The sequence below is a fragment of the Lepus europaeus genome, chromosome 5 (genome assembly GCF_033115175.1).
Source record: "Lepus europaeus isolate LE1 chromosome 5, mLepTim1.pri, whole genome shotgun sequence".
Lineage (NCBI taxonomy): Eukaryota > Metazoa > Chordata > Mammalia > Lagomorpha > Leporidae > Lepus > Lepus europaeus.
In genome coordinates, this window is record NC_084831.1 from 70585246 (window position 1) to 70611451 (window position 26206).

Genomic DNA, 26206 nt, shown 5'->3' on the forward strand with positions numbered 1-26206 from the left:
AAATATGTACAAATGTATCCTAATTTATTTATCTGTTACCCTGTTTATCCCTTTAGGATGTTTGTATCTTTCTTGTTTTGTATATACTTGTCAACTGCTCAATATATAAAGTTCTACAAGTAGATTTTTGGCCTTTAAAGGATATATAACATCTGTTAGATACAGTACATGTTGACACATTGTATCAGATAATTTTGTTAGCATACTAGAGTTGGTAAGTTTTTTTATTATTTAGTATATGTTATGCTTTTCCAATTCATTTATTCAGCCAATAATGAATGACTATTTTGTGCCATGCACAATGAACATTAAAACATAATGATCACTGTCAATCACTGGGGTTTTATTTTTTAGGTCTCAGCTAAGGGCTGTATATTTGGCACTTTATTTAATCTTTTGTAATGATCCTATGAATTAATATAATTCTATATTATTATTCCAATTTTATTAATAAAACATGATATGAGAAGGGCAAGTGACTTTTCCTTGGTTATGTAGCTTATAATAGCTAGGATTTTAATCTAGGAGCCTCATAATTCCTCATTAAGACAAACTGACATGATGTTTTCCCTGGAAGGATGAACAGATGGGTAGAGAAGACAGAAGTATAAAAACCCCATTATAGAGACAGGTGTTCAGTATTGTGGTTAAGACTCCTCTGGGGGCCGGCGCCGTGGCTTAACAGGCTAATCCTCCGCCTTGCGGCGCCGGCACACCGGGTTCTAGTCCTGGTTGGGGTGCCAGATTCTATCCCGGTTGCCCCTCTTCCAGGCCAGCTCTCTGCTATGGCCCGGGAAGGCAGTGGAGGATGGCCCAAGTGCTTGGGCCCTGCACCCACATGGGAGACCAGGAGAAGCACCTGGCTCCTGGCTTCGGATCAGCGAGATGCGCCGGCCGCAGCAGCCATTGGAGGGTGAACCAACGGCAAAAAGGAAGACCTTTCTCTCTGTCTCTCTCTCTCACTATCCACTCTGCCTGTCAAAAAAAAAAAAAAAAAAAAAAAAAAAAGACTCCTCTGGGGTGTCCACACCCCATATCAGAGTGCCTGGGTTTGAGTCCTAGCTCGACCTCAAATTTCAGCTCCCTAATGATGTACATGCTAGAAGGCAGCAAATGATGGCCCAAGTACTTATACCCTTGCAACCCGTGTAGAAGACCCAGATTGAGTTCTGGGCTCCTGGCTTTGACCTGGCCCAGCCCTACCTTGTTATAGACAATTGAAGGGTGAATCAATGGCTGGAACATCTCTCTCATCCCCTCAAAAAAAATAATAATTAAAAGTTTACAAACATAAGAAAAAAGCTAATTCTAGGGTCAGGCATGTGGCCTAGCAATTAAGATGCCTGTATCCCATATCAAGTGTGATTGGGTTGGAGGAGTGGCAGCACTGTGGCGCAGCAGGTAAAGCCACTGCTTGCAATGCCAACATCCCATACAGGCACTCATCTGAGTCCTGACTGCTCCACTTTCTATCCAGCTCTCTGCTATGGCCTGGGAAAACTGTAGAAGATGGCCCAGGTGCTTGGGACCCTGCACTCACGTGGGAGACCTGGAAGAACCTCCTGGCTCCTGACTTTGGATTGCCATTGCAGCCATCTGGGGAATGAACCAGCGGATGGAAGACCTCTCTCTCTCTCTCTGCCTCTCTGTAACTCTACCTTTCAAATGAATAAATAAATCTTAAAAAAAAAAAAAAAAAAAAAAAAAAGAAGAGAAGAGAAGAGTGATTGGGTAGCAGTCCCAGCCCCAGCTCCTGACTCCAGCCTCCTACAGATGCAGGCCCTGATAGGCAGTGGTGATGGCCCAAGTAATTGGGTTCCTCCCACTTACGTGGAAAACCCAGATTGAGTTCTAGCTCCTGGTGTTGGCCTGGCTACCTTAAGCCAGTTGGAGCATTTGAGTTGTGAACCAGTACTGGGAGCTCTCTTTCCCTGTGTCTCAAGAGAAAAAAAAAAAAAAGAATTTTGGGCATACTTTTATTCAGTATAGTACTGGAAGTCCTGGCTAGAGCAGTTAGGCAAAAGAAATAAAGGGCATCCAAGTTGGGAAGGAATAAGTCAAGTTGTCTCTGTTTGCATATGACATGACCCTGCATACAGGAAACCCCAAAGATGCTACCAAGAAACTCTAAGAAGAATTTTGTTCAAAAAAACAAATTCAAGATCCAGGTTACTGGGCTGGCGCCATGGCTCACTTGGCTAATCCTCCGCCTGCGGCACCAGCATCCCATATGGGCGCCAGGTTCTAGTCCCGGCTGCTCTTCTTCCAGTCCAGCTCTCTGCTGTGGCCCGGGAAGGCAGTGGAGGATGGCCCAAGTGCTTGGGTCCTGCACCCACTTGGGAGACCAGGAAGAAGCACCTGGCTCCTGGCTTCAGATGGGTGTAGTTCCAGCCATGGCAGCCATTTGCGGGGTGAACCAACAGAAGGAAGATCTTTCTCTCTGTCTCTCTCTCTCACTGTCTAACTCTATCTGTCAAAAAAAAAAAAAAAAAAAAAAAAAGATCCAGGTTACAAAATTAGCATACAAAAATCTGTAACCTATCTATATACTGGTAGTGAGTTACCTGAAAAAACAAATCAAGGAAGCATTTCCATTTATTATAGCTACAATTAAATAAAATGCCTAGGAATAAATTTAACCAAAGAAGTAAAAGATCTCTTCAATGGAACCTATTAAACACTAATCAAAGAAATAGAAAGGATAGAAGTGGAAAGACATCTCATGTCTGTGGATTGGAAGGTCAATATTGCTAAAATATCCATACTACCAAAAGCAATTTACCAACTGAATGCAATCCCTATCAAAATGCCAATGACATTCTTCAAAGAACTGGAAAAAACAGCCCTAAAATTCATATGGAACTACAAAAAAAACAAAAACAAAACAAAACCAAAAAACAAACCACCCAAATAGCCAAGGCAATTTGAATGAAAAGAACAAAGCGGGAGGCATTATGCTATTTAAAAATATACTGCAGGGCTAGGCATTGGCCTAGCAGTGAAGATGCTGCTTAGGAGTCACACATCTGATGTCAGAGGGCCAGGTTTGAGTTCCTGCTACAGTATAGCTGGGGAGGCAGCAGCTGAGGGCTTGAGTCATTGCGTCCTAGGGAGGGCTTCAATGTTGTGGTTAAGAAGCTGCTTGGGATGCCTGGATCCTGTATTAGAGTCCTGTCTCTGCTTCTGATTGCAGCTTCCTGCTTATCTTTACTCTGTGAGGTAGCAGATGATGGCTCAATTACTTGGGTCCCTGCTCCCCATGTGGGAGATTTAGATTGAGATCCTGGCTCCTGGTGTTGGCGTGGTACAGTTGCAGGTATTTGAGGGAGTGAACCAGTTAATCAAAGATAGCTCTTTGTCTCTGTCTCTGTTTTCTCTCTCTCTCTCTCTCTCTCTCTCTTTCTCTCTCTCTCTCACTGATTCTGTTTCTCTGTTTTTGAAATACAATGAAAATACATGATTAAAGGTTTTTTTTTTTTAAAGATTTATTTATTTATTTGAAAGGTAGTTACACAGAGAGAGAAGGAGAGGCGGGGGGACAGGGCTCACTCCCCAAATAGCTGGAATGGCTGGGGCTGGGTGATCTGAAGCCAGGATCCAGGAGCATCTTCCTGTTCTCCTAGGTGGGTGCAGGGGCCAAGCACTTGGGCCATCTTCTGTTTCTTTCCCAGGCAATAGCAGAAAGCTGGATCAGAACTGGAGTTGTTGGGACTTGATCCAGTGCCCTATGAGATGCCAGCACTAGCAGGTTGTGGCTTTACCCACTATGCCATAAAATTTTTTAGAAAGTAGTTGAGTTTATGCCACCCACATGGGAGTCCTGAATTTTTTTAAAATTTTATTTATTTATTTGAGAGGTAAGAGTTTTAGACAGAGAAGGAGAGATAGAGAGAAAGGTCTTCCATCCTCTGGTTCACTTCCCAGCTGAGCTGATCTGAAGCCAGGAGCCATAAGCTTCTTCCAGGCCTTCCATGCAGGTGCAGGGGTCCAAGCACTTGGGCCATTCTCCACTGCTTTCCCAAGCTACAGAGAGCTGGTTTGGAAGAGGAGCAGTCGGGACACAAAAGCTGCCCACATGGGATGCCGGCACTGCAGGTGGAGGGTTAGCCCACTATGCCACAGCACCAGCCCTGGGAGACCTGAATTGAATTTCTAGCGCCTGGCTTTGGCATGACCCAGTTGTGGCCAGTTGCGGAGGGAACCATCACGTGGAAGACTTCTCTCTTTCACTGCCTCTCCTCTAACTCTGACTTTCAAATAATTAAGTAAATAAATAAATAAATAAATCTTTAAAAAAAAAAAAGAATGGCAGTTATCTAAAAGATAAAAGGTAACAAATGCTGACAAAGAAATGGGAAAAATTAAATTTTTAATTCCAGGAATTAGTTTATTTATTGGTACTGGTTGGGTTTATTTTATTTTATTTTTTTAAAGACTTTATTTGTTTTTTTGAGAGGCACAGTTACAGACAGTGAGAGGGAGAGACAGAAAGGTCTTCCACCCACTGGTTCACTCCCCAAATGGCTGCAACAGCTGGAGCTGGGCTGATCCGAAGCCAGGAGCCAGGAGCTTCCTCTGGGTTTCCCATGTGGGTGCAGGGGCCCAAGGATTTGGACCATCTTCTACTGCTTTCCCAGGCCATAAGCAGAGAGCTGGATCAGAAGAGGAGCAGCCAGGACTAGAACCGGTGCCCATATGGGATGCAGGCACCATATGCCAAGGATTAACCTACTATACTATAGTGCCAGCTTGGGTTTATTTTAACAACATGTTTTCTGTCCATATGTTTTTCAAAATATCAGTTATATCACTATTAGAGGTGTAAACAGATACAAAAATATATAGTACATAGAAACAATTTCCTTCCTTTTAAAAAGATCTATTTTATTTATTTGAAAGGCAGGGAGAGAGAGAGAGAGAGAGAGAGAGAGAAGGAAATATACAGAGATTTTTCATCTGCTGATTCACTCCCCAAATGGCTGCAGCAGCCAGAGTTGGGCCAATTGAAGCCTGGAGCCAGGAGCTTCTTTCAGGTTTCCCACATGGGTGCAGGGGCCCAAGGACTTAGGACATTTGCTGTTGTTTTCCCAGGCACATTAGCAGGGAGCTGGATTGGAATTGGAGCCCCCGGGACTCAAACTGGCACCCATATGGGATGCTGGTGTTGCAGATGGTGGCTTTACCAGCTATGCCAGAATGCCAGCATGATACATAGAATCTTTAAAAGTTGATCTCAAAGAAGCTAGGAGTAGAATAGTAGTTATCAGAGGCTGAGGAGACAAGGGGAGATGAAAGATTGGGAAAGGTTTGTCAACAGGCACTAAGTTACAGTTCAGTAGAAGATAAGTTTTTGTGTTCTACTGTACCAAGGGGTGACTATAGGCAATGATTATGTACTGTGAATTTTATATGATCTAGAGAAAGGACTTTGAATATTTTCACCAAATGCAATGATGAGTGTTTGAAGGGATACATACGTTTACTCTGACTTGAGCATTTTACCATGTACACATGTATCAAAACATCACCTGGTACTCCATAAATAGTTCAATTTTTGTGTGTCAGTTTAAAAATATTAGTTGTAGTATAATGGGGTGTGGATAGAGCTTAGATTTCATACAGGCAAGGAAGCATGTATATTTTGTTAATTTGAATACTTATAATTGTATTTTTATGCTGTCAGCAATAGACAGTTCAGTACTATGCTGTTTAGTTGGGTGAACATTTTACTCTTCATTTCAGAAGCAGATTTTAGCCATATTAAAAATATTATACGGAGATACAGATTTTTATAATGATGTATATTGAATAATTTGTACAATTGAGTAAACTATGTTTTAAAATCATAAACTTTCTGAATGAGTTTATAATACAAGCTTTAAAATTCAACCGGAAATTTATCATTGGATAAATTTTAATATTGGTCTGTTTGTTTGGTAGGTTCAAGTTGTTCCAGTAGCAGGCAGAATTTGACATTATCTTTAAGTTCCACCAAAGACAAAGGATCTCAGTCCTGTAACTATGCTAATGGAGGACTTTTCAGTAAATACTCAGGTTCAGTGCAAAGTTTGGCCTCTGTAAGTAAAGAAAAATGGTTTTCTTATGTTTATGTATGTGTCCCTTGTTATCTATTAGTTTAAGTGTCATACATTTACAGCTCTTAGTATGGAAATAGCCGTAAGAAATTACCTAGTTATGGTTACTTAGTCAAGTAAAAGTATCCTTTTGCTAACCAGTTTTCTTTGAGTAAGTGATGGGACCTGTGGGAATGTTATTTATGTGAGTGTGTTGCTTCAAAATTAGATGCTCTGTAACAGCATCTGCAAAATTAGATTCTTTTCAAGAGCATCTGCAAGGCTTCCTCATATAACTGTCTTATTTAAAAAAAAGATTTTATTTATTTATTTGAGAGGTAGAATTACAAAGAGAGGGAGAGACAGAAGGTCATCCATCATTGGTTCACTCCCCAAATGGCTGCAATACCTGAAGCCAGGATCCAGGAGCTTCTTCTGGGTCTTCCACACAGGTGCAGGGGCCCAAGTGCTTGGGCCATTTTTTACTGCTTTCCTAGGCCATAGCAAGAGCTGGATCTGAAGAGGATCAGCCAGGACTTGAACCCGCGCTCATATGGCATGCTGGCGCCACAGGCTTAGGCTTAGTCTGTTACACCACAGCGCTGGCCCCATAATTATCTTTTAACAGAAAAGTCAGGCTTTGTGCTCAGTCAGCAGAATCACTTGATGAATCTGTTTGGGTAAAAGTCTTTAGTTTATTTAACCAAATATGAGGTTCCTCATCTCCTTCTTTGGAACATTATTATTGACAAGAGAGGAATAAAGTTACTATTAGGTTAAATCTAATGTACTTTAAACATAGAAAAGTAAGGATGGGATAGGTACTTACTACTAAATACAGAATAGGGAAAAAATATATCAAGAAAAGTGTGTCCCCTACCGTTGTGTAATTCCTGTCCTTAAAGATGAACTCATATGTTATCTTATGTATACTTAGGGGCAGTGTGTATCTCTGCCATCATGGCATATTCATTGTTTCTTTTTTTGTTAAGTACTGGCCATATTTTTTAAAAAAATTTTTCCCAGAAGACTTTTTTTTTTTAAGATTTATGTATTTATTTATTTGAAAGAGTTAAACACAGAGAAAAGGAGAGAGAGAAAGAAAGCATCCTTCCATCTCCTGGTTTACCACCCAAATGGCCGCAGTGGCTGGAGCTGGGCTGAACTGAAGTCAGGAACCAGGAGCTTCTTCTGGGTCTTATACATGGGTGCAGGGGCCCAAGGACTTGGGCCATCTACTGCTGTTTTCCCAGGCCATAGCAGAGAGCTGGATTGGAAGTGGAGCAGCTGGGACTAGAACTGGTGCCCAGCTGCGATGCCAGCACTGCAGGCAGTGGCGTTACCCGCTACACCACAGCGCTGGCACCCAGAAACTTTTTTTTTTTTTAAGATTTATTTATTTATTTGCACGTCAGAGTTACACAGAGAGAGGAGAGTTAGAGAGAAAAAGGTCTTCCATCCAATGGTTCACTCCCCAATTGGCTGCAATGGCCAGAGCTACGCTGATCTGAAGCCAGGAGGCAGGGGCCCAAAGACTTGGGCCATCTTCCACTGCTTTCCCAGGCCACAGCAGAGAGCTGGATTGGAAGTAAAGCAGCTAGAACTAGAACTGGCGCCCATATGGGATGCCAGTGCTTCAGGCCAGGGCATTAACCCACTGCGCCACAGCGCCGGCCCCATCCCAGAAACTTTTTATTTAAGGAATATAGACTTCATGCTTTTTAAAAATACAACTTCAGGAATATGGTTATTCTCCCACTGTAACTGCCCTCCTACCCACACTTCCACCCTTCTCCCTTCTCCCTTTCCTATTCCCATTCTTATTTTTTACCAAGATCTATTTTCAATTAACTTTATACATACACAATTGACTCTATACTAAGAATTTTAAAAATTGTATTAAAAAAAAACCTGTTCCTCCATAGTCGAGATAGGGCTGTTCAAAGTCATTGCATCTCAAGTGTTAGTTTTACTTCTATAGATTACCTTTTAGGTACTCTATTAATTATCACAGATCAGGGAGAATATATGGTATTTGTCCTTTGGGACTGGCTTATTTTTCACTAAGTATGATGTTTTCTAGTTTCATCCATTTTACTGCAAACAACAGGATTTAATTTTTTACTGCTGTATAGTATTCCATGGTGTACATATAATTTCTTTAGCCTGTCTTCAGTTGATGAGCATTTGGGTTGATCCCATAACTTAGCTATTGTGATTAAGCTGCAATGAACATGGGGGTGCAGATAACTCTTTTATATTCTGATTTCATTTCCCTTGTGTAAATTCTGAGGAGTGGGATGGCTGGGTCATATGTTAGGTCTATATTCAGATTTCTGAGGTATCTCCATACCGTCTTCCACAGTAGGTACCAGTTTAAATTCCCACCAACAGTGGATTAGGGTACATTTTCTCCTACATCCGCGCCAGCACTTGTTTGTTGATTTTTGTATGAAAGCCATTCTCACGGGGGTGAGGGATAAGGTAAAACTTTATTGTGCTTTTGATTTGTATTTACCTGATGGCTAGTGATCCTGAGCATTTTTTCATGTGCCTATTGGCCATTTGGATTTCCTCTTTTGAAAAATACCTGTTTAAATCCTTTGCCCATTTCTTAACTTGGTTGTTTATTTTTTTGTTGTTGAATTTCTTGATCTACTTGTATATTCTGGTTATTAATCCTTTATCAGTTGAATAGCTTGCAAATAATTTCTCCCATTCTGTCAGTTGACTCTTCATTTTGCTAAGCATTTTTTTTTTTTCAATTTATAAGCTTCTCAATTTGATGTTAATTTTAGCTTTGATTGTGCCTCTGGGGTCTTTTTTCAAGAACTCTTTGCATATGCCAATATTTTGCAGGGTTTCCCCACTGTTCTCTAATAATTTGATGATATCAGTTAATGGATTTAGGTCTTTAATCCATTTTGAGTGCATTTTTGTGTAAGGTGTAAGGTAGGGGTCTTGCGGAGATCTAGTTTTCCCAGCACCATTTATTGAAGAGACTGTCCTTGCTCCAGGGATTGATTTTAGATCCTTTGTCAAAGATAGTTGGTTGTAGATGCTTGGATTGATTTCTGGCATTTCTTTTTCTGTTCCATTGATCTATGCATCTCTTTTTGTACCAGTACCAGGCTGTTTTGATTATAACAGCCCTATAGTATGTCTTGAAGTCTGATATTGTGGTGCCTATGGCTTTGTTTTTGTTGTGTAAGATTAATTTAGCTATTTGGGGGTTTCTTGTGTTTTCATATGAATTTTAGCATCGTTTTTTGTATATTTGAGAAGAATTTGCTTGGTATTTTGATTAGTATCACATTGAATCTGTAAATTGCTTTCAGTAGTATGGACATTTTGATGCTATTGATTCTTCCAATCCATAAACATGGAAGATTTCTCCTTTTCTTGTGTGTTTTATTCTCTCTTTAATATTTTGTGATTCTCATCGTAGAGATCTTTGATATCCTTAGTTAAATTTATTTCAAGATTTTTTTTGGTAGCTATTGTGAATGGGATTCATCTTAGAATTTTTTTCTCAGCTGTGGCATTGTCTATATACAAAGGCTATTGACTTTTGTGTGTTTTTATATCCTGCACATTACCAGGCTCTTTTATGAGTTCCAATAGTTTCTTAGTGAAGTCTTTTGGATCCCCTATATAAAGAATCATGTTATCTGCAAATGGGGACATTTTGACTTTCTCCTTCCCAATTTGTTTCCCTTTAATTAATTTTTTTGCCTAATGGCTGTGGCTAAAACTTCCAGGACTATATTGAATAGTAATAGTGAGAGTGGGCATATTTGTCTGGTTCTGGATCTCAGTGGGAATGCTTCCAGCATTTTCCCATTCAATAGGACACTGGTCATAGTTTTGTCATAAATTGCCTCGATTGTGTTGAGGAATGTTCCTTCTTTTTTTTTTTTTTTGTGACAGGCAGAGTGGATAGTGAGAGAGAGAGACAGAGAAAAAGGTCTTCCTTTTTGTCGTTGGTTCACCCTCCAATGGCCGCCGCGGTAGCACGCTGCGGCCGGCGCACCGCGCTGTTCCGATGGCAGGAGCCAGGTGCTTCTCCTGGTCTCCCATGCGGGTGCAGGGCCCAAGGACTTGGGCCATCCTCCACTGCACTCCCTGGCCACAGCAGAGAGCTGGCCTGGAAGAGGGGCAACCGGGACAGGATCGGTGCCCCAACCAGGACTAGAACCCGGTGTGCTGGCGCCGCAAGGCGGAGGATTAGCCTAGTGAGCCGCGACGCCGGCGGGAATGTTCCTTCTATACCCAATTTGCTTAAAGTTTTCATCATGAAAGGATGTTGTATTTTATCAAATGCTTCCTTTGCATTTGATAATAAGATAATCACATGGTTTTTGTTTTTCAGTTTGTTAATGTGATGTATTACATTGATTGATACATAAGATTTATAAGTAAATACTTCAGATTTTTTGTGGACATAACTGATTTATGTTCAAAATTTTCCTCTGTGTTTTTGAGCAGATAAGCACAGAATTTTTAGAGTCACAGGACTTAAGTATGAATATAATTGAAATTCTTTCTTCAGGTGGGAGTGCATGGATTTTTTTTTTTTTTTACTAAGAATAGCATTCATATAATTTGTAAATGTGAAATAAATCACAGCATACTGTCACAAGAGAGATTTTGAAGTAACTTATATCACTCTTCATTTTAGGTCCAGAGTGTCAATTCTTGTCATAGTTGTGCTTGTGGCAATTCTAATTCCTGGGACAAACCAGATGAAGATGATATTAAACTTGTTAATATTCCGGTGACCACTCCTGAGAATTTATACTTAATGGGTAAGAATAACATGTTAAAGTTATGGGGCCAGCGTTGTGGCACAGCAGGTTAAAGCGCTGGCTTTGAAGTGCCAGCATCCCATATGGGCGCTGGTTTGAGTCCTGCTGCTCCTCTTCCAATTCTAGCTCTCTGCTAAGGCCTGGGAAAGCAGTAGAAGATGGCCCAAGTCCTTGGGCCCCTGCACCCACGTGGGAGACCTGGAGGAAGCTCCTGGCTCCTGGCTTTGGATCAGCACAGCTCCGGTTTTTGGGCCATCTGGGGAGTGAACCAGTGGATGGAAGACCTCTCTCTCTGTCTCTACCTCTCTGTAATTCTGTCTTTCAAATAATAAAATAAATATTTTTTTAAAAAAGAATAACATGTTAAAGTTTTAATATATTGTACTATTTAATTTAAAATTAACATTGAGTTGTTCTAAGAGAAGCAACTATAATTTTAAAATGTTTCTATTTTTGGGCCGGCGCCATGGCTCAACAGGCTAATCCTCCGCCTTGCGGTGCCGGCACACCGGGTTCTAGTCCCGGTTGGGGCACCGATCCTGTCCCGGTTGCCCCTCTTCCAGGCCAGCTCTCTGCTGTGGCCAGGGAATGCAGTGGAGGATGGCCCAAGTGCTTGGGTCCTGCACCCCATGGGAGACCAGGAGAAGCACCTGGCTCCTGCCATCGGATCAGCGCGGTGCGCCGGCCGCAGCGTGCTACCGCGGCGGCCATTGGAGGGTGAACCAACGGCAAAAGGAAGACCTTTCTCTCTGTCTCTCTCTCACTGTCCACTCTGCCTGTCAAAAATTTAAAAAAAAAAATGTTTCTATTTTTGTTGTTTCTAGTTGGTACCACATAACCCATTGTATTAGTTTCCAGAGAATGGTATAACAAGTTAGCACAAACTTGGTGACTTAAAACAAAGAAATTTATTTTATTCAATGTGTTCTGGAGGCCAGAAGCCTAAAATCATTACTGAGATGAAACCGTAGTATCAGTAGAGCCATCTTCTTTTAGAGGCCTGGGGAAGAATGCATTCTTTCGTCTTCCAGCTTCTAGTGGCTGCCAGCATTCCTTGGCTTGTGACTGCATCACTCCAGTCTCTGCCTTCATCTTCATATCACATTGTCCTCTGTGTGTATCAAATCTCCCTGCACTGTTCTTTCACAAGGATATTTGTGATTAGATTTAGGACCCATTAGACCAATCTCCTCATGTTAGGGTCCTTAACTTAATCACATCCACAAAGACCTTTTATCCTCATAAGGTATCATTCAACAGTGCCAGGAATTAGGTCTTGATATTTTTGGGTGGCCGTTATTCTGCCTACTCTAATAAGCTAACCTATTCAGTTGACTTTTTTTTTTTTTTTAAGATTTATTTATTTATTTGAAAGTCAGAGTTACACACACAGAGAAGAGTGGCAGAGGGAGACGGAGGTCTTCCATCCACTGGTTCACTCCCCAATTGGGCACAATGGCTGGAGCTGTGCCAATCCAAAGCCAGGAGCTTCTTCCGGGTCTCCCACGTGGGTGCAGGATCCCAAGGTCTTGGACCATCTTCTACTGGCTGCCCAGACTACAGCAGAGAGCTGGATCAGAACTGGAGCAGTTGGGACACGAACTGGTGCCCATATGGGATGCCGGCAATGCAGGCAGCAGCTTTACCTGCTACACCACAGCACCGGCCCCTCAGTTGACTCTTATATAATGAATCTGTCAGAGTCCACTCTACTTAGTAATTTTTTTTTTTCCCCCAGAATCCTTTTATTTAAAGCATACAAACTTCATATGTTTCATAAATACAACTTTAGGAACATAGTGATTCTTCTCACTGTACCCACCCTCCCACCTGCACTCCCACCCTTCTTCCTCCTCCCTCTCCTATTCCCATTCTTATTTTTTATTAAGATCTATTTTTCAATTAAATTTATTTTTTAATGTAACCCACAGTGGTTTTTTTTTTTAATATTTTATTTATTTTAAATACAGTGTTAAAGAGAAAAAAAGGCAGAGTGAAAGAGAGAGGTCTTCCAACCACTAGTTCCCCCCACAATGGTTGCAATGGCTGGAGCCAGGCTGATCTGAAGTCAGGAGCCAGGAGCCACTTCCAGGTCTCCCATGTGGGTGCAGGGTGCAGGGTCCAGGGACTTGCGCTACATTCTGCTGCTTTCCCAGGCTATAGCAAAGAGCTGGATCAGAAGTGGGGCAGCTGGGACTCGGACCAGCACCCATATGGGATCCCGGCACTGCAGGTGGTGGCCTTACTCACTACACCATAGCACCAGCCACTCAATTAACTTTATTTATTTATTTATTAAAAATTTATTTATTTATTTGAAAGTCAGAGTTACACAGAGAGAAATAGAGGCAGAGGCAGAGAGAGAGAGAGAGAGGTCTTCCATCTGCTGGTTCACTCCCCAATTGGACACAAAGGCCGGAGCTGCGCCAATCCAAAGGCAGGAATGAGGAGCTTCTTCTGAGTCTCCCGTGTGGGTGCAAGTGCCCAAGGACTTGGGCCATCTTCCACTGCTTTCCCAGGCCATAGCAGAGAGCTGGATCAGATGTTGAGCAGCCGGGACTCGAACTGGTGCCCACATGGGATGCCAGCACTGCAGGCGGTGGCCTTACCCACGATGCCACAATACCAGCCTCTCAATTAACTTTATACGCTGAAGATTAACTCTGTACTTAGTAAAGAGTTCAACAAATAGTATGAAAAAAAAACTTTTTAAAAACTTTAAATTTTTTGATTCCTCTTGATTTCTTCTGTGACCCATTCCTCATTCAGGAGCATGTTTTTCAGTCTCCATGTGTTTACATATGTTCTAGAGATTCTTGAGTTGTTGATTTCCAGCTTCATTCCTTTGTGGTCAGAGAAGACACATGGTATGATTCAGTTTTTAAAAATTTGCTGAGACTTGCTTTATGGCCTAGCCTGTGCTGTATCCTAAAGAAAGTTTCGTGCTCTGGTGAGAAGAATGTGTATTCTGCAGCTGCAGGATGAACAGTTTTATAGATCCAGCCACACTCTGCACCCTCACATGAAGCCATAGTGTTTTCGTAGTCCATCCCAGCACACAAGCACTCAGCCCCCTGTCAGTTCTCCCAGCCAGTCTCAAGTGTCTCCTCTCAGCTGGTTGCTGAGTATGTGGACAGCAGCTGGCCCAGCTGTTATGTGTGTCCAAAATGGCGCCTGGCCCCTCTAGGCTAGTTACAGGACGCAGTTGCAAGGGTGGTCAGGGAGAGAGAAGTGTGTCCCCTGTTCTTCCCCTCTAGGTTGGTGGGTACAGTGTCCCCCACAGGTCTCCCAGCCAGACTCACACCAGGCTCTTCCCCTGGCTTTATTGCCAGTAGCTTGGGCTGCTGGTCTTGTCTCATCTCACTTTCTAAATGTGAGCTTTCTGCTGCAGGGGCCCTGAGCTGTGCAAGTCCACACCCTCCATGTAGAGCCACAGTGTCCCTCTAATTTGCATGAAGTTTCCTCTGCCATTTTTTCCCTAACTCTTCCCTGAAGTTGTACTCTTTCCACATTTTTTAAACTACCTTCTCCTAGGCCAGAGCAGTAAGCTCCCTCCCTATTCCACCATCTTGGAATGTCTATGCCAGTAATCTGTTTTAATCTATTATTACTTGTATTCTTTTTTTAAAAAATATTTATTTATGTATTTGAAAGAGAGAGAGAGGGAGAGAGAGAGAGAGCAGGGTAGGGGAAGAGAGAGATCTTTTCCGTCTGCAAGGGCTGGTGGTGGGTGAAGCTGAAGCCAGGAACCTGGAACTCCCAACGAGGTCTCCCCCATGGTTGGCAGGGGCCCAAGGCATCCTCTACTGATTTCCTAGGTTCACTAGTAGGGAGCTGGATTAGAAGTGGAGCAGCTGGGTCTGGAACTGGCACTCACGTGGAATACCAGTGTCATTGGGTAGCTTAATTTGCTGTGTTACAGTGCAGGCCACTTTGTTTGTTTGTTTGTTTGTTTTAAAAAAAGTTTATTTATCTGTTTGAAAGGCAGAGTAACACACCAAGAGAAACAGAGAAAGAAAGAGAGGGAGAGAGATCCTCTCCACTGATTAATTCACTCTCCAAGTGGGTGCAGCAGCCAGGGTTCGACCAGGCTGAATCCAGGAGCCAGGAACTCCATTCAGGTCTCCTACATGAGTGGCAAGAACTGAAGTTCTTGAGCCATCATCCACTGCCTACCAAGCACATTAGCAGGGAGCTGTATCAGATGTAGAGTAGCTGTGACTTGAACCTGCAGTCCCATATGGGTTGTAGGTATCCCATGCAGCACCTTCATCCATTGTGCCACAATATCCACCCAATCACTTGTATTCTTATATCTAGAAGAAAAATAAGAAACCTGTACTTCATATCTTATTCTTGTCTTGATCATGAGCACGTCTGGGAAGCCTCACCAGAACCCTGGAGAAGAACCTAATGAACCTAATATTGAAATAGAAGATTCAGGGGCCAGCATTCTGGCGGAGCAGGCAGTGCTGCTACCTGCAATGCTGGCATCCATTGGGTGCTGTTTCAAGGCCCAGCTGCTTCTCTTCTCATTCAGCTCCCTGCTAATACACCTGGAAGAGCAGTGGAGGATGGCCCAAGTGGTTGGGCCTCTGCACCTATGTAGGAGACCTGGAGGAGGCTCCTGGCTCCTGGCTTCTGCTTGGCCCAGCCCCAACCATTGTAGCCATTTGGGGAGTGAACCATCAAATGGATAACCTCTCTGTCTGTCGCTCCCTCTCTATCTGTAACTCCACCTTTCAAATAAATAAAATAAATCTTAAAAACTAAGAAAGAAATAGAAGATTCAAATGCCTTTTCCTTTTCCCCTCTATATTTGAGGTGTTGTTCATGTTAATGGATATGCACACTAAATGAAAAGCAAACAAAAAAATCCTTGATACAGGCCAAACCAAAGAGCAGTGGTTCAAGACCTGGCATTAGACTGCATGCTGCTGAATGGAAGTAGAATAAAATATACTCTTCTAACGCAAGGATTGTTAGGCTAAACCATCCCATACTCTAGAGTAGATCAGACTATATAGTTTCGTTTCTTTTCTTCCTTCCTTCCTTCTTTCCTTCCTTTCTTTCTCTTCTCTTCTCTTCTCTTCTCTTCTCTTCTCTTCTCTTCTCTTCTCTTCTCTTCTCTTAGATTTATTCATTTATTTGAAAGTCAGAGTTACACAGAGAGAGAAGGAGGGGCAGAGAGAGAGAGAGAGAGGTCTTCCATCCTCTGGTTCACTCCCCAGCTGGCCACAAGGGCTGGAGCTACGCCAATCCGGAGCCAGGAGCCCTCTCCAGGTCTCCCACGTGGGTGCAGGGGCCCAAGGACTTGGGTCATTTTCTACTGTTTTCCCAGGCCACAGCAGAAAGCTGGATCTGAAATGGAGCAGCCAGGACTTGAACTGGCACCCATATGGGATGCCGGCACTGCAGGCCGCAGCTTTACCCACTACACCACAGCACTGCACCCAGACTATATCATTTCCAGTGATGGGTATTCCTGTGAAGAAGAAGAAGGAAGAGTAGTTCTTTCAGCACCTTTTCTAGAAGTCTCTAGAGAAATAAACTCACTATATTTTTAGATTATTTTAAGCAGTGGCCTTTTATTTATTTATTTATTTATTTATTTATTTTTAAATTTATTTGAGAGGCAGAGTTACAGACAGAGGGAGAGACAGAGAGAAGGGTCTTCCATCTGCTGTTTCTCCCCAAATGGCCACAGTGGCTGGAGCTGGGCTCATCCGAAGCCTGGGTCTCCCATGTGGGTGCAGGGGCCCAAGGCCTTGGGCCATCTGCCACTGCTTTCCCAGGCCATAGCAGAGAGCTGGACTGGAAGAGGAGCAGCTGGGACTAGAACCGGCACACAAATGGAATGCTAGCACTGTAGGTAGAGGCTTAGCCCAATATGCCACAACGCCTCTAGCTTGTTCTAATAGTGCCTAGTAAGCCTACACTCACAGCTCCTGTTAGAATATTGAGTGTTTGTATTGAGGAGAAATAAAACAAAACCGGAGAAGCTTCAGGGACACATATCATAGAATTAAGATTAGTAGGAGCCCTGAGGATCACCTAGTCTAATCACTCATCCATTGTTTCAATGGATAACATTTAAAACGGCAACAGATGTTGTGACTTCCTATTACAGAACTGATGACATGTTGTAATCTGACATACTTAACTGGGAGGCAACTTTTATCTTCAGACATCTGTGCTGTTAGGAGAAATTCTTATTGTGCTCAGCCAAAATAATCAGATGGATAAAGGGGGGATGGTGTGGGAAAGGGATGAAGAAATTAGTATAGCATGGAGAAACGAGGGTATGTGTGTGGGTCACCAGTTTGTGGAAAAAGGGAATTAGAATATTTGTTTTCAATGAACTTTTTTTTTTTTTTTTTAAGATTTATTTATTTGAAAGGTAGAGTCACAGAAAGGGCAAGGGAAAGACAGAGATCTTCTACCCGTTGATTTATTTCCCAGATAGCTATAACTGCTGGGCCAGACCAAAGCCAGGAGCCATGAGCTTCTTCCAGGTCTCCCACATGGGTGGGAGGGGAACAGGTACTTGGACCATTCTCTCCCAGGTGCATTGGCAGGAAGCTAAATCAGAAGTGGAGCAGCTGGACAAGAACTGACACCCATATGGGATGCTGCCATTGTAGGTGGCAGCTTAATCTATTACACCTCAGCATCAGCCCCTTCCTGTGAATTTTTTGAATGGTCCTCATATAATTGTCTTTTAATATATATGATTTAATAGGTATGATTATATTTTAAATACATTACATATTTTAGAAGAAAGATTTAAAAAATATTTTTTTGCTGTAGAAAATTAACAAGGAAGAAAGACCCACGTATTTAAGGAATATTTTATTTGTTCAGGGTTGTAAGTTCTAAAGATAATTGAAGAAGTGACTTTAGTGGAGATGTATGTTTTACTTATCCTATCTTGCTTGGATTCTTGAGAAAACTTTTTTTTTTAAAGATTTATTTATTTGAAAGTCAGAGTTACACAGGAAGAGAAGAGGCTGAGAGAGAGCTCTTCCATTAGCTGGTTCACTCCCCAATTGGCCATAACGGCCTGAGCTGCTCCGATCCAAAGCCAGGAGCCAGGAGCTTCTTCCGGGTCTCTCATGTGGGTGCAGGGGCCCAAGGCGTTGGGCCATCTTCCACTGCTTTCCCAGGCCACAGCAGAGAGCTGGATCAGAAGTGGAGCAGCCAGCACTAGAACTGGTGCCTTTATGGGATGCCGGTGCTTCAGGCCTGGGCGTTAACCCACTGTGCCACAGCACCGGCCCGAGAAACTTTTTTTTTTTTGTCTGTATTGATTTATTTATTTTCCCCAAAGACACGTTTTATTTAAGGAATACAAACGTCTTGCATTTCATAAGTACACCTTTAAGAATATAGTGATTCTTCCCACCATACCCACCCTCCCACCCACACTCCCCCTCCTGCTCCTCCCTCTCCCATTCCAAGTCCCATTCTCCACTAAGATCCATTTTCAATTAACTTTATACACAGAAGACCAGCTCCATACTAAGTAGTGTTCAACAATTTGCACAAGAAAAGAAAAATGTTCCTTAACAGTCGAGACAAGGCATGTTCAAAGTTATTGCATCTTGAAGTTCATTTCGCTTTTTTTTTTTTAGAAACTTAATTAACTTTAAAGAAGCACCCAAGAATGATATCTCTTTTGCGAACACTTAGAAATAACTATGACTTATGAGACATAAGAATATCCTCCACTTAATATATTAAAAGAAAGTAAGTCATTGACAACACGGTTCATCATTAATTAAGGAAGCACTTAAGAAAACAAGCAATGGAGTTGGACACCTAAGCGTAACTAAAATTGATGAGACATAATAATATTCTCCACTTAATACACTAAAAAAAAAAATCTTTGAGAATAAGTTTTACTGTTAACTCTCATAATACAACTCTTGGAGGACAGAGGTCCTGCATGGGAAGTTAGTGCAAAGTGACTCCTGTTCTTAATTTAACAGTTAACACTCTTATGTATGATGTCAGTGATCACCCAAGGCTCTTGACATGAGCTGCATAAACTATGGAAGCCTTTTGAATCCATAAACTCCATCAATATTTAGACAAGGCCATAAGCAAAGTAGAAGTTCTCTGCTCCCTTCAGAGAAAAGTATCTCCTTCTTTGATGACCACTTCTTTCCTTTGGGGTCTCACCCACAGAGGTTCTTCATGTAGGATATTTTTTGCCACAATGTCTTGGCTTTCCCTACCTAAAAGGCTTTCATGAGTTTTCCAGCCAGACTAGAATGCCTTAAGGGCTGATTCTGAGGTCAGAGTGCTACTTAAACCAATCGATTGTCATTCTATGAATCCACTGTACGGACTGCTTCCCATGTTGGAGCATTCACTTTTTAATTCTATCTTATTATTACCAGACACTTAATCCTTTCCATATGATCACTTTAACACTTAAAATACTATTTTACCACCCAGCTTAAGGGGATTTGGGGTCCCATGGTAAGTTTTTAAACTGTACCTTTAGAAGTAAGCCTGTAGGACTGTATGCAGAACTATACAGCTTTACAGCTACAAACTTCACACACTTCATAATTACAACTTTAGGAACATGGTGATTCTTTTCACCAGGCCAGCCCTCCCACCCACACTGCCACCCCTCACCAGGGAATCAGAGAGCCCTGAGCATGAGTCGTCTCCTACAGTGACTGCCCAAAGTCCCAGCCATACCCTGAACCCTCCCATGTAGCCTCAGTGTTTTCATGGTCTCAGCATGAAAGCCTCCCACAGTCATGAGCACCCACCCCCTGTAAGTTCTGCTTGCCAGACCCAGGTGTTTCTACTTGGCTGATTGCTGGGTGTGGACATGAGCTGGTGTAGCTGTTTGGTATATCCAAAATGGTGCCTTCTCTCTCAGCTTGTTACAGGATGCCATTGCAGGGTGATTGGGGAGAAAGAAGTGTGCCCTACCTTTTTTTCCTCCTCTAGTTTGGCAGGTACACTTTCCTCCACAGGACTCCAAGCTGGATTCCCTCCAGGTCTTTCCTGTGGCTTAATCACTAGTGGCTTGAGCTGTTGCAGACCAGTCTCACCTCACTCTCCGAAGCTGGTGCTGAGGTTCTCAGCTGCTGGAGTCCTGACTTATGCATGTCCACACCCTCCACATCGATCCGCAGTGTCCCTCAAATTTGTGTGGAGTTTCCTCTGCCATTTTCTCCCTAACTCTTCCCTGCTACTGCACTCTCCACTTTTTAAAAGCTATCTTCTAGACTAAAGCAGTAAACTCCCTCCCTACTCCACCATCTTAATCCCTCAGTGAGAAACTTTTAAAGATTTTTTTTTATATGTGGAAATTATTTTTAAAGAGTTAATTTATTTGAAAGTCAACAGTTACAAAGAGAGAGGAAGAGACAGAGAGGGAGAGAAAGTGAGATCTTCCATCCATTGGTTCACTCCCCAAATGGTCACATTGGACAGGATTGGGCCAAGCCAGAGCCAGGAGTTCTATCTGGGTCTTCATCGTGGGTGCAGGGACCCAAGTGCTTGGACCATCTTCTCCTGCTTTTCCAATCGCATTAGTGGGAAGCTGTATCAAAAGTGGGGCAGCTGGATCTCAAACCAGTGCTGATATGGGATGTTGGCATTGCAGGTGGCAACCTTATCTGCTAGGCCACAGTGATGGCTCCTATGTGTGGAAAATTTAAAATTTTAAAATATTCTTATTTTTGAGAGATCTACTTCTTCCTCTTCCTCCTCCTCTTCTTATTCCTCTTCTTCTTCCTCTTCTTCCTTCTCTTCTTCCTCCTCTTCCTCTTCCTCTTCCTCTTCTTCCTCCTTTTCCTCCTCTTCCTCTTCTTCTTCCTCTTCCTCTTCCTCCTCTTCTTCCTCTTCTTACTCCTCTTCCTCTTTCTTCTTCTTCTTCCTTTTCCTCCTCCCCCTCTTCCTCTTCCTCTTCCTCTTCTTTCATCTTCCTTCTTTTTTTTTTTTGCTTTGGAGAATCAGATATATATTTACCCTTTTTCCCCATGAAAGCTTTTCTTAACAGGGATATGCAAGTTTTACTTGGAGTATGACCCTGTATGAGTTTATTCACTGACTTGCGGATTTGTTATACTTTGGCCCAGAGTTTATCCATCCACATCAGCAAATTGGGATCAGAGTGATTTAGGATAAAGATTGAAAAGAATTCAAAAGGACTTCTGTGCTAGTATCTTTCTTCTCAGCTTCACTGTCTCCTAAGAATTTATAAACCTGTTAGCTTCTTATAAATTAGTTTCTTCTATTTATCTACCAGTTTTATTTTTAATATTGTGGGGTATTTTGAAATGTTCTTGTTTGACTGAAGATTAGCCACTGATATTGAACTTTGGTCAGGTTTTTCAGGTTCTAGAAAAATTTTGAACACCATATACATTTGAGTTACATTTTGTTAAGAAATGAAAACATACTGACCATTTTATTTCTGATTTTTGGTTGATTGGAACTGTAGGCACAGAACATATTGGAAAATGAATATTCTATGATATGTGAATATAGAATTATTCTTTAGTGCCAAAGTTACAATAGATTGCACCTTTGATGGTAATGTAAAAACATTCTGGGCTCTTAGTAATTTTATTTTGGCATCGGTTTTATTTGTTTACAATTGTTCTGTTGTTGATTTTTAGGTATGGAATTGTTTGAAGAGGCGTTGCGTCGATGGGAACAAGCTCTGACCTTTCGCAATAGACAGGCTGAAGATGAAGCCTGCGGTTCCATTAAACTGGGTGCAGGAGATGCCATTGCTGAAGAAAATGTAGATGTAAGGATGATTTGAGGGTGATCTCCATAATATTGGAAGAACTTGTGTCTAATGTTGATTCAGTGTACTTGCTTTCCACGGCGTTTAATTGAACTGTCTTCCCCCTTTTAGACTACTTTTTGTTGGGCTTTTTCTATTCAGATAATTGTTAAATGTCAGAACTGGCATTCTATCAAGTTTCCTTCCTTTCCTAGGGTATTTAGAATAAGAAGACACAATTTCTAAAGAAATGTTTAAGTTTGTTTTGTACTTTAGGTGCCATTATGTTCATAAAGATCACAGAGCTGGAGCCGGACTGGTCCCTACAGTTCTCAAACCGGAGCTGGCATCAGAATCACCTGGAGGTCTTAATAAAACACAGATTTAGGGCCTCCAGCACCAGTTTCTAATTAAGTAGGATTGGGGTGGATACACGAATTACACTTTCAAGTTCCCAGGTGACAATGATACTTCTGGTCCAAGGACCTAACTTGGATACCCCTGAGCCAGTACAGCTCCTTAATTTCATGGATAAAGAAACTGAGTCCCTGAGAACTGAAATTTTTTTGCCAAGGCACAGCCAGAACTCAGGCCTCCTACCTGTAGTACTCTTTACATAGCCTAACACTAGTTTCTTATATCTTTTACTTTCCCTGCATTTGATTTAAGAGTAGAAAATGATTAGAGTTTTAATGTTAGGATCTAATAATTGCCAAACGTTCTTTTTCCCCTACTTGTAGGATATTATTAGTACTGACTTTATTCATAAACTTGAAGCTCTGCTGCAAAGGGCATATCGTCTGCAAGAGGAGTTTGAAGCCACCCTTGGGGGATCTGACCCTGATTCCCTCGCTAATGATATTGGTAAGATGGATAATTCATATGGCTTTTTTTTTTTTTCTTTTTTTGACAGGCAGAGTGGACAGTGAGAGAGAGACAGAGAGAAAGGTCTTCCTTTTGCCGTTGGTTCACCCTCCAATGGCCGCCGCAGTAGGCGTGCTGCGGCCGGCGCACCGCGCTGATCCGATGGCAGGAGCTTCTCCTGGTCTCCCATGGGGTGCAGGGCCCAAGAACTTGGGCCATCCTCCACTGCACTCCCTTGCCATAGCAGAGAGCTGGCCTGGAAGAGGGGCAACCGGGACAGGATCGGTGCCCCGACCAGGACTAGAACCCGGTGTGCCGGCGCCGCAAGGCGGAGGATTAGCCTAGTGAGCCGCGGCGCCGGCCATTCGTATGGCTTTTATGAAATGTTTGACTTTCTTTTACATTCTTGAGATCATTTAAGTGTCATATATTAATAGGTTATGCATGTTTGATAAAATAGTCATGAAAAAGTAGTTCTATTATTCATTTCAGTTTTATTTTTCAAGTGAACTTCATGCCTGGGCCCCTGACACCCACATAGGATAGTAGAATGGAGTTCCTGACTCTTAGCTTAAGCCAGGCCCAAGTCCACAGTTGTGGTCATTTTGGGAATGAACCAGGAGATGACGACATCTCAATCTCTCTTTCAAATAAATAGATAAGTAAATAAATCTTTTTTTAAAAAAGTTAAGGAAGTGTTGATCACTCCTTCCTTCTAAGACTTCATTCATGAAGTTGCTTCAAAGTTCTTTTCTCTTGACTTTTTATTCATAAATTTTCACTTTATGTGACAGGCAGAGAAAGAGACAAAGACAGAGAGATATTCTATCTGCTGGCTCACTTCCCAGATGCCTGCAGTAGTCATGGCTGTGCCAGACTAAAACCTGGAGCCCACAACTCAATCTAGGTCTACCACATGGGTAGCAGGGATCCAAGTATGTTAGCCACCATCCACTGCCTCCCAGGGTGTGCAATAGCTTGAAGCTGGATTAGAAGCAGAGTAGTTGGGACTCAAACTAGGCTTTCCAATATGGAATGCGAGTGCTCTAAATGGCAGTCTAACTGCTGTCATATGTCTGCTCCTCTTTGCTCTTTAAAATAGGTATACGTTGACTACTCATAGGAAAGTCATTCTGCCATTATAATGAGGCCGGAGAAACATAGTTACTTAAAATATTTTAAGTGTATGCCAAAAACTACATGTATGTTTCTGAGGTTGTGAATCTCCTTCCCATTTTTATATTACTGTATGTTTTTTTCTTCATGTAACACTATAACTGGAACTTTTTTCAGCTAGAAGACATTTTCCGAAAAAAAATTTTTTTTTTTTTGGACAGGCAGAATGGACAGTGAGAGAGAGAGTGAGGCAGAGAGAAAGGTTTTCCTTTACCTTTCTCCATTAAAAAATTTTTTTTGGTCACTTTCAATGGGCCTTTGGGAAGAAGTTAACCGTTTTGAATGAGAAGGTACTCTCTCTAGCATCTTGACCTAGAAATTATTTGACATTGAATTGATGTAGCCTAAGGATTACAGTAAGGCTTCAGTAATGTTGCTAGTGTGGAGCTTATGGTTAACTATTTCTTATTTGTTAATGTTACTTTTTTTTTAATTCGACAGAGTTAGACAGTGAGAGAGAGAGACAGAGAAAGGTCTTCCTTCCATTGGTTCACCCCCCAAATGGCCACTACGGCCGAAGCTACGCTGATCCGAAGCCAGTAGCCAGGTGCTTCCTCCTGGTCTCCCATGCTGGTTCAGGGGCCCAAGGACTTGGGCCATCCTCCACTGCCTTCCCGGGCCAGAGCAGAGAGCTGGACTGGAAGAGGAGCAACCAGGACTAGAACCCGGTGCCCATATGGGATGCCGGTGCCACAGGTGGAGGATTTAACCAAGTGAGCCATGGTGCCAGCCCATGTTATTGTTACTTTTAAGCCATATCTTAACCTCATTTGTTCCTGTGCAGTTGTGTTTTTGGATCCAAGGTTTAGATGTTGTATTTGTTATTACTAAATTGTCAGTTCTGAGTCGTCATTCTGAATTGTTAAAGATGGTTTCAGATTTCTGTTTGACAACTAATATATTATCTCTCTCAGCTTTGTCCAGCTTGGACAGTTTTTATTTGCATAGTCTTCATCTGCCTGCCTGCCTTTTTGTGTTTTAAAAGCATACTTAAAACCAGATTTTATCATATTCTTTTATTATACATTAATAGTATGCTTGACAGAACAAATAAAACGCAATCTTGTAATGTATTTCAACCCCTCACTTCTACCTTTGATGAGAAAATACCTTTGAATTAGGCAGATCTTGAACTATATATTTTTTTTTAAAAAAAGATTTATTTATTTGAAAGAGACACACGAGGAGAGAGAGATAAGAAGAGGGGGAAGGAGAAGGAGAGAGGGAGCGCTAGAGAGAGAGCTTCCATCTTCTGATTCATCCCCTAAATGTAACAGCCAAGGTTGGGCTAGGCCCAAGCCAGGAGCCTGGAACTCTATCCAAGTCTCCCAGGTGGGTGCTAGGAACTAAGACACTTAAGCCATCATTTGCTGCACTCCAGGTTTACTAGCGGGAAGCAAAGTAGCCAGGCACTCCAGTGTGGGGATGTGGTATCTGCACCACAGTGCCTACCTCTTGAACTATTTTTTTTTAAGATTTATTTTATTTATTTGAAAGAGTTACAGAGAGAGGTAGAGTCAGAGCGAGAGTGAGAGAGAGAGAGAGAAAGGTCCTCCATCCACTGGTTTACTCTATAAATGGTGGCAATGGCCAGAGCTGAGCTGATCCAAAGCCAGGAGCCAGGAGCCAGGAGCCTCCTCCAGGTCTCCCACGCATGTGCAGGGGCCCAAGCACATGTGCCATCTTCCACTGCTTTCTCAGGCTATAGCAGAGAGCTGGATCTGAAGTAGAGCAGCTAGGACTCAAACTGGTGCCCATATGGATGCAAAGCGCTGCAGGCTGGGGCTTTAACCTGCTGCACCACAGGGCCAGCCCCTGAACTATGTTTTAAGAAATGAGTTTGTCCCATAAAATGCTACCACCCCATGTTCTATAACTCATTTTTTTGTCATGATCTCTCTTGGTATTTCCTTGACCATTTTGAGTTACTGAATCATTATTGGATATATTTCTAAGTCCACATGCACCAAAAGTTTTCTCCTGGCTTAAACAATAGTTGTCTTGTTCTATTCCTCTTATTATAGAAGTTAGGAGATCACAAGTGAAATGAAGATTTGTATCAGTGCTCTATATTGTCAAAACACTAGTGAGACACTTTAGTGAGGTGTTGAAATCACTAGAGGGCAGCACATTTTATCTGTTTTTGCATGCCTGTGACTCCTAAGTGCCATTCTGTGTCGTCTATTGCTCCGTGAGTTAAATTTAGGTCAGCACGTTTTTCTGGCACGTATTGTGTACACCTGTTGCTGTAACTCAGGGTGATAAAGAACATGAAGGTTATGCAAAGATGACTTGAAATAACCATAGTGTAAATTTCCCTTAATATGCAAGTCCTGGCTGACAGCATTCAGAAATGTTGCATTTACTTATAATTTGTTTTATAAAGGATTGTTGAATTATAATAAATTGTAATTTTGTTACTATAATTTTTGAGGGCTGCACTGAAATCTTTCAATAAGATTTAAATTATAGATGGAACAACTTAGTACTAGTTAAGAACATAGGCTTTCAAGTGAAAC

The 26206-nt window shown here is 42.1% G+C and overlaps 1 protein-coding gene across 3 annotated transcripts in view; it reads left to right on the top strand.

The window, feature by feature from the left end:
* MIGA1 (mitoguardin 1) overlaps nt 1-26206 on the top strand; it is a 105174-nt gene that overhangs the window by 22180 nt on the left and 56788 nt on the right. For all 3 annotated transcript variants that reach the window (XM_062191584.1, XM_062191582.1, XM_062191583.1), the window contains 4 exons: nt 5941-6077; nt 10756-10882; nt 21535-21668; nt 22388-22511. In XM_062191584.1, the coding sequence (XP_062047568.1) occupies nt 5941-6077; nt 10756-10882; nt 21535-21668; nt 22388-22511 (522 nt within the window). The remainder of the gene's footprint in view (nt 1-5940; nt 6078-10755; nt 10883-21534; nt 21669-22387; nt 22512-26206) is intronic.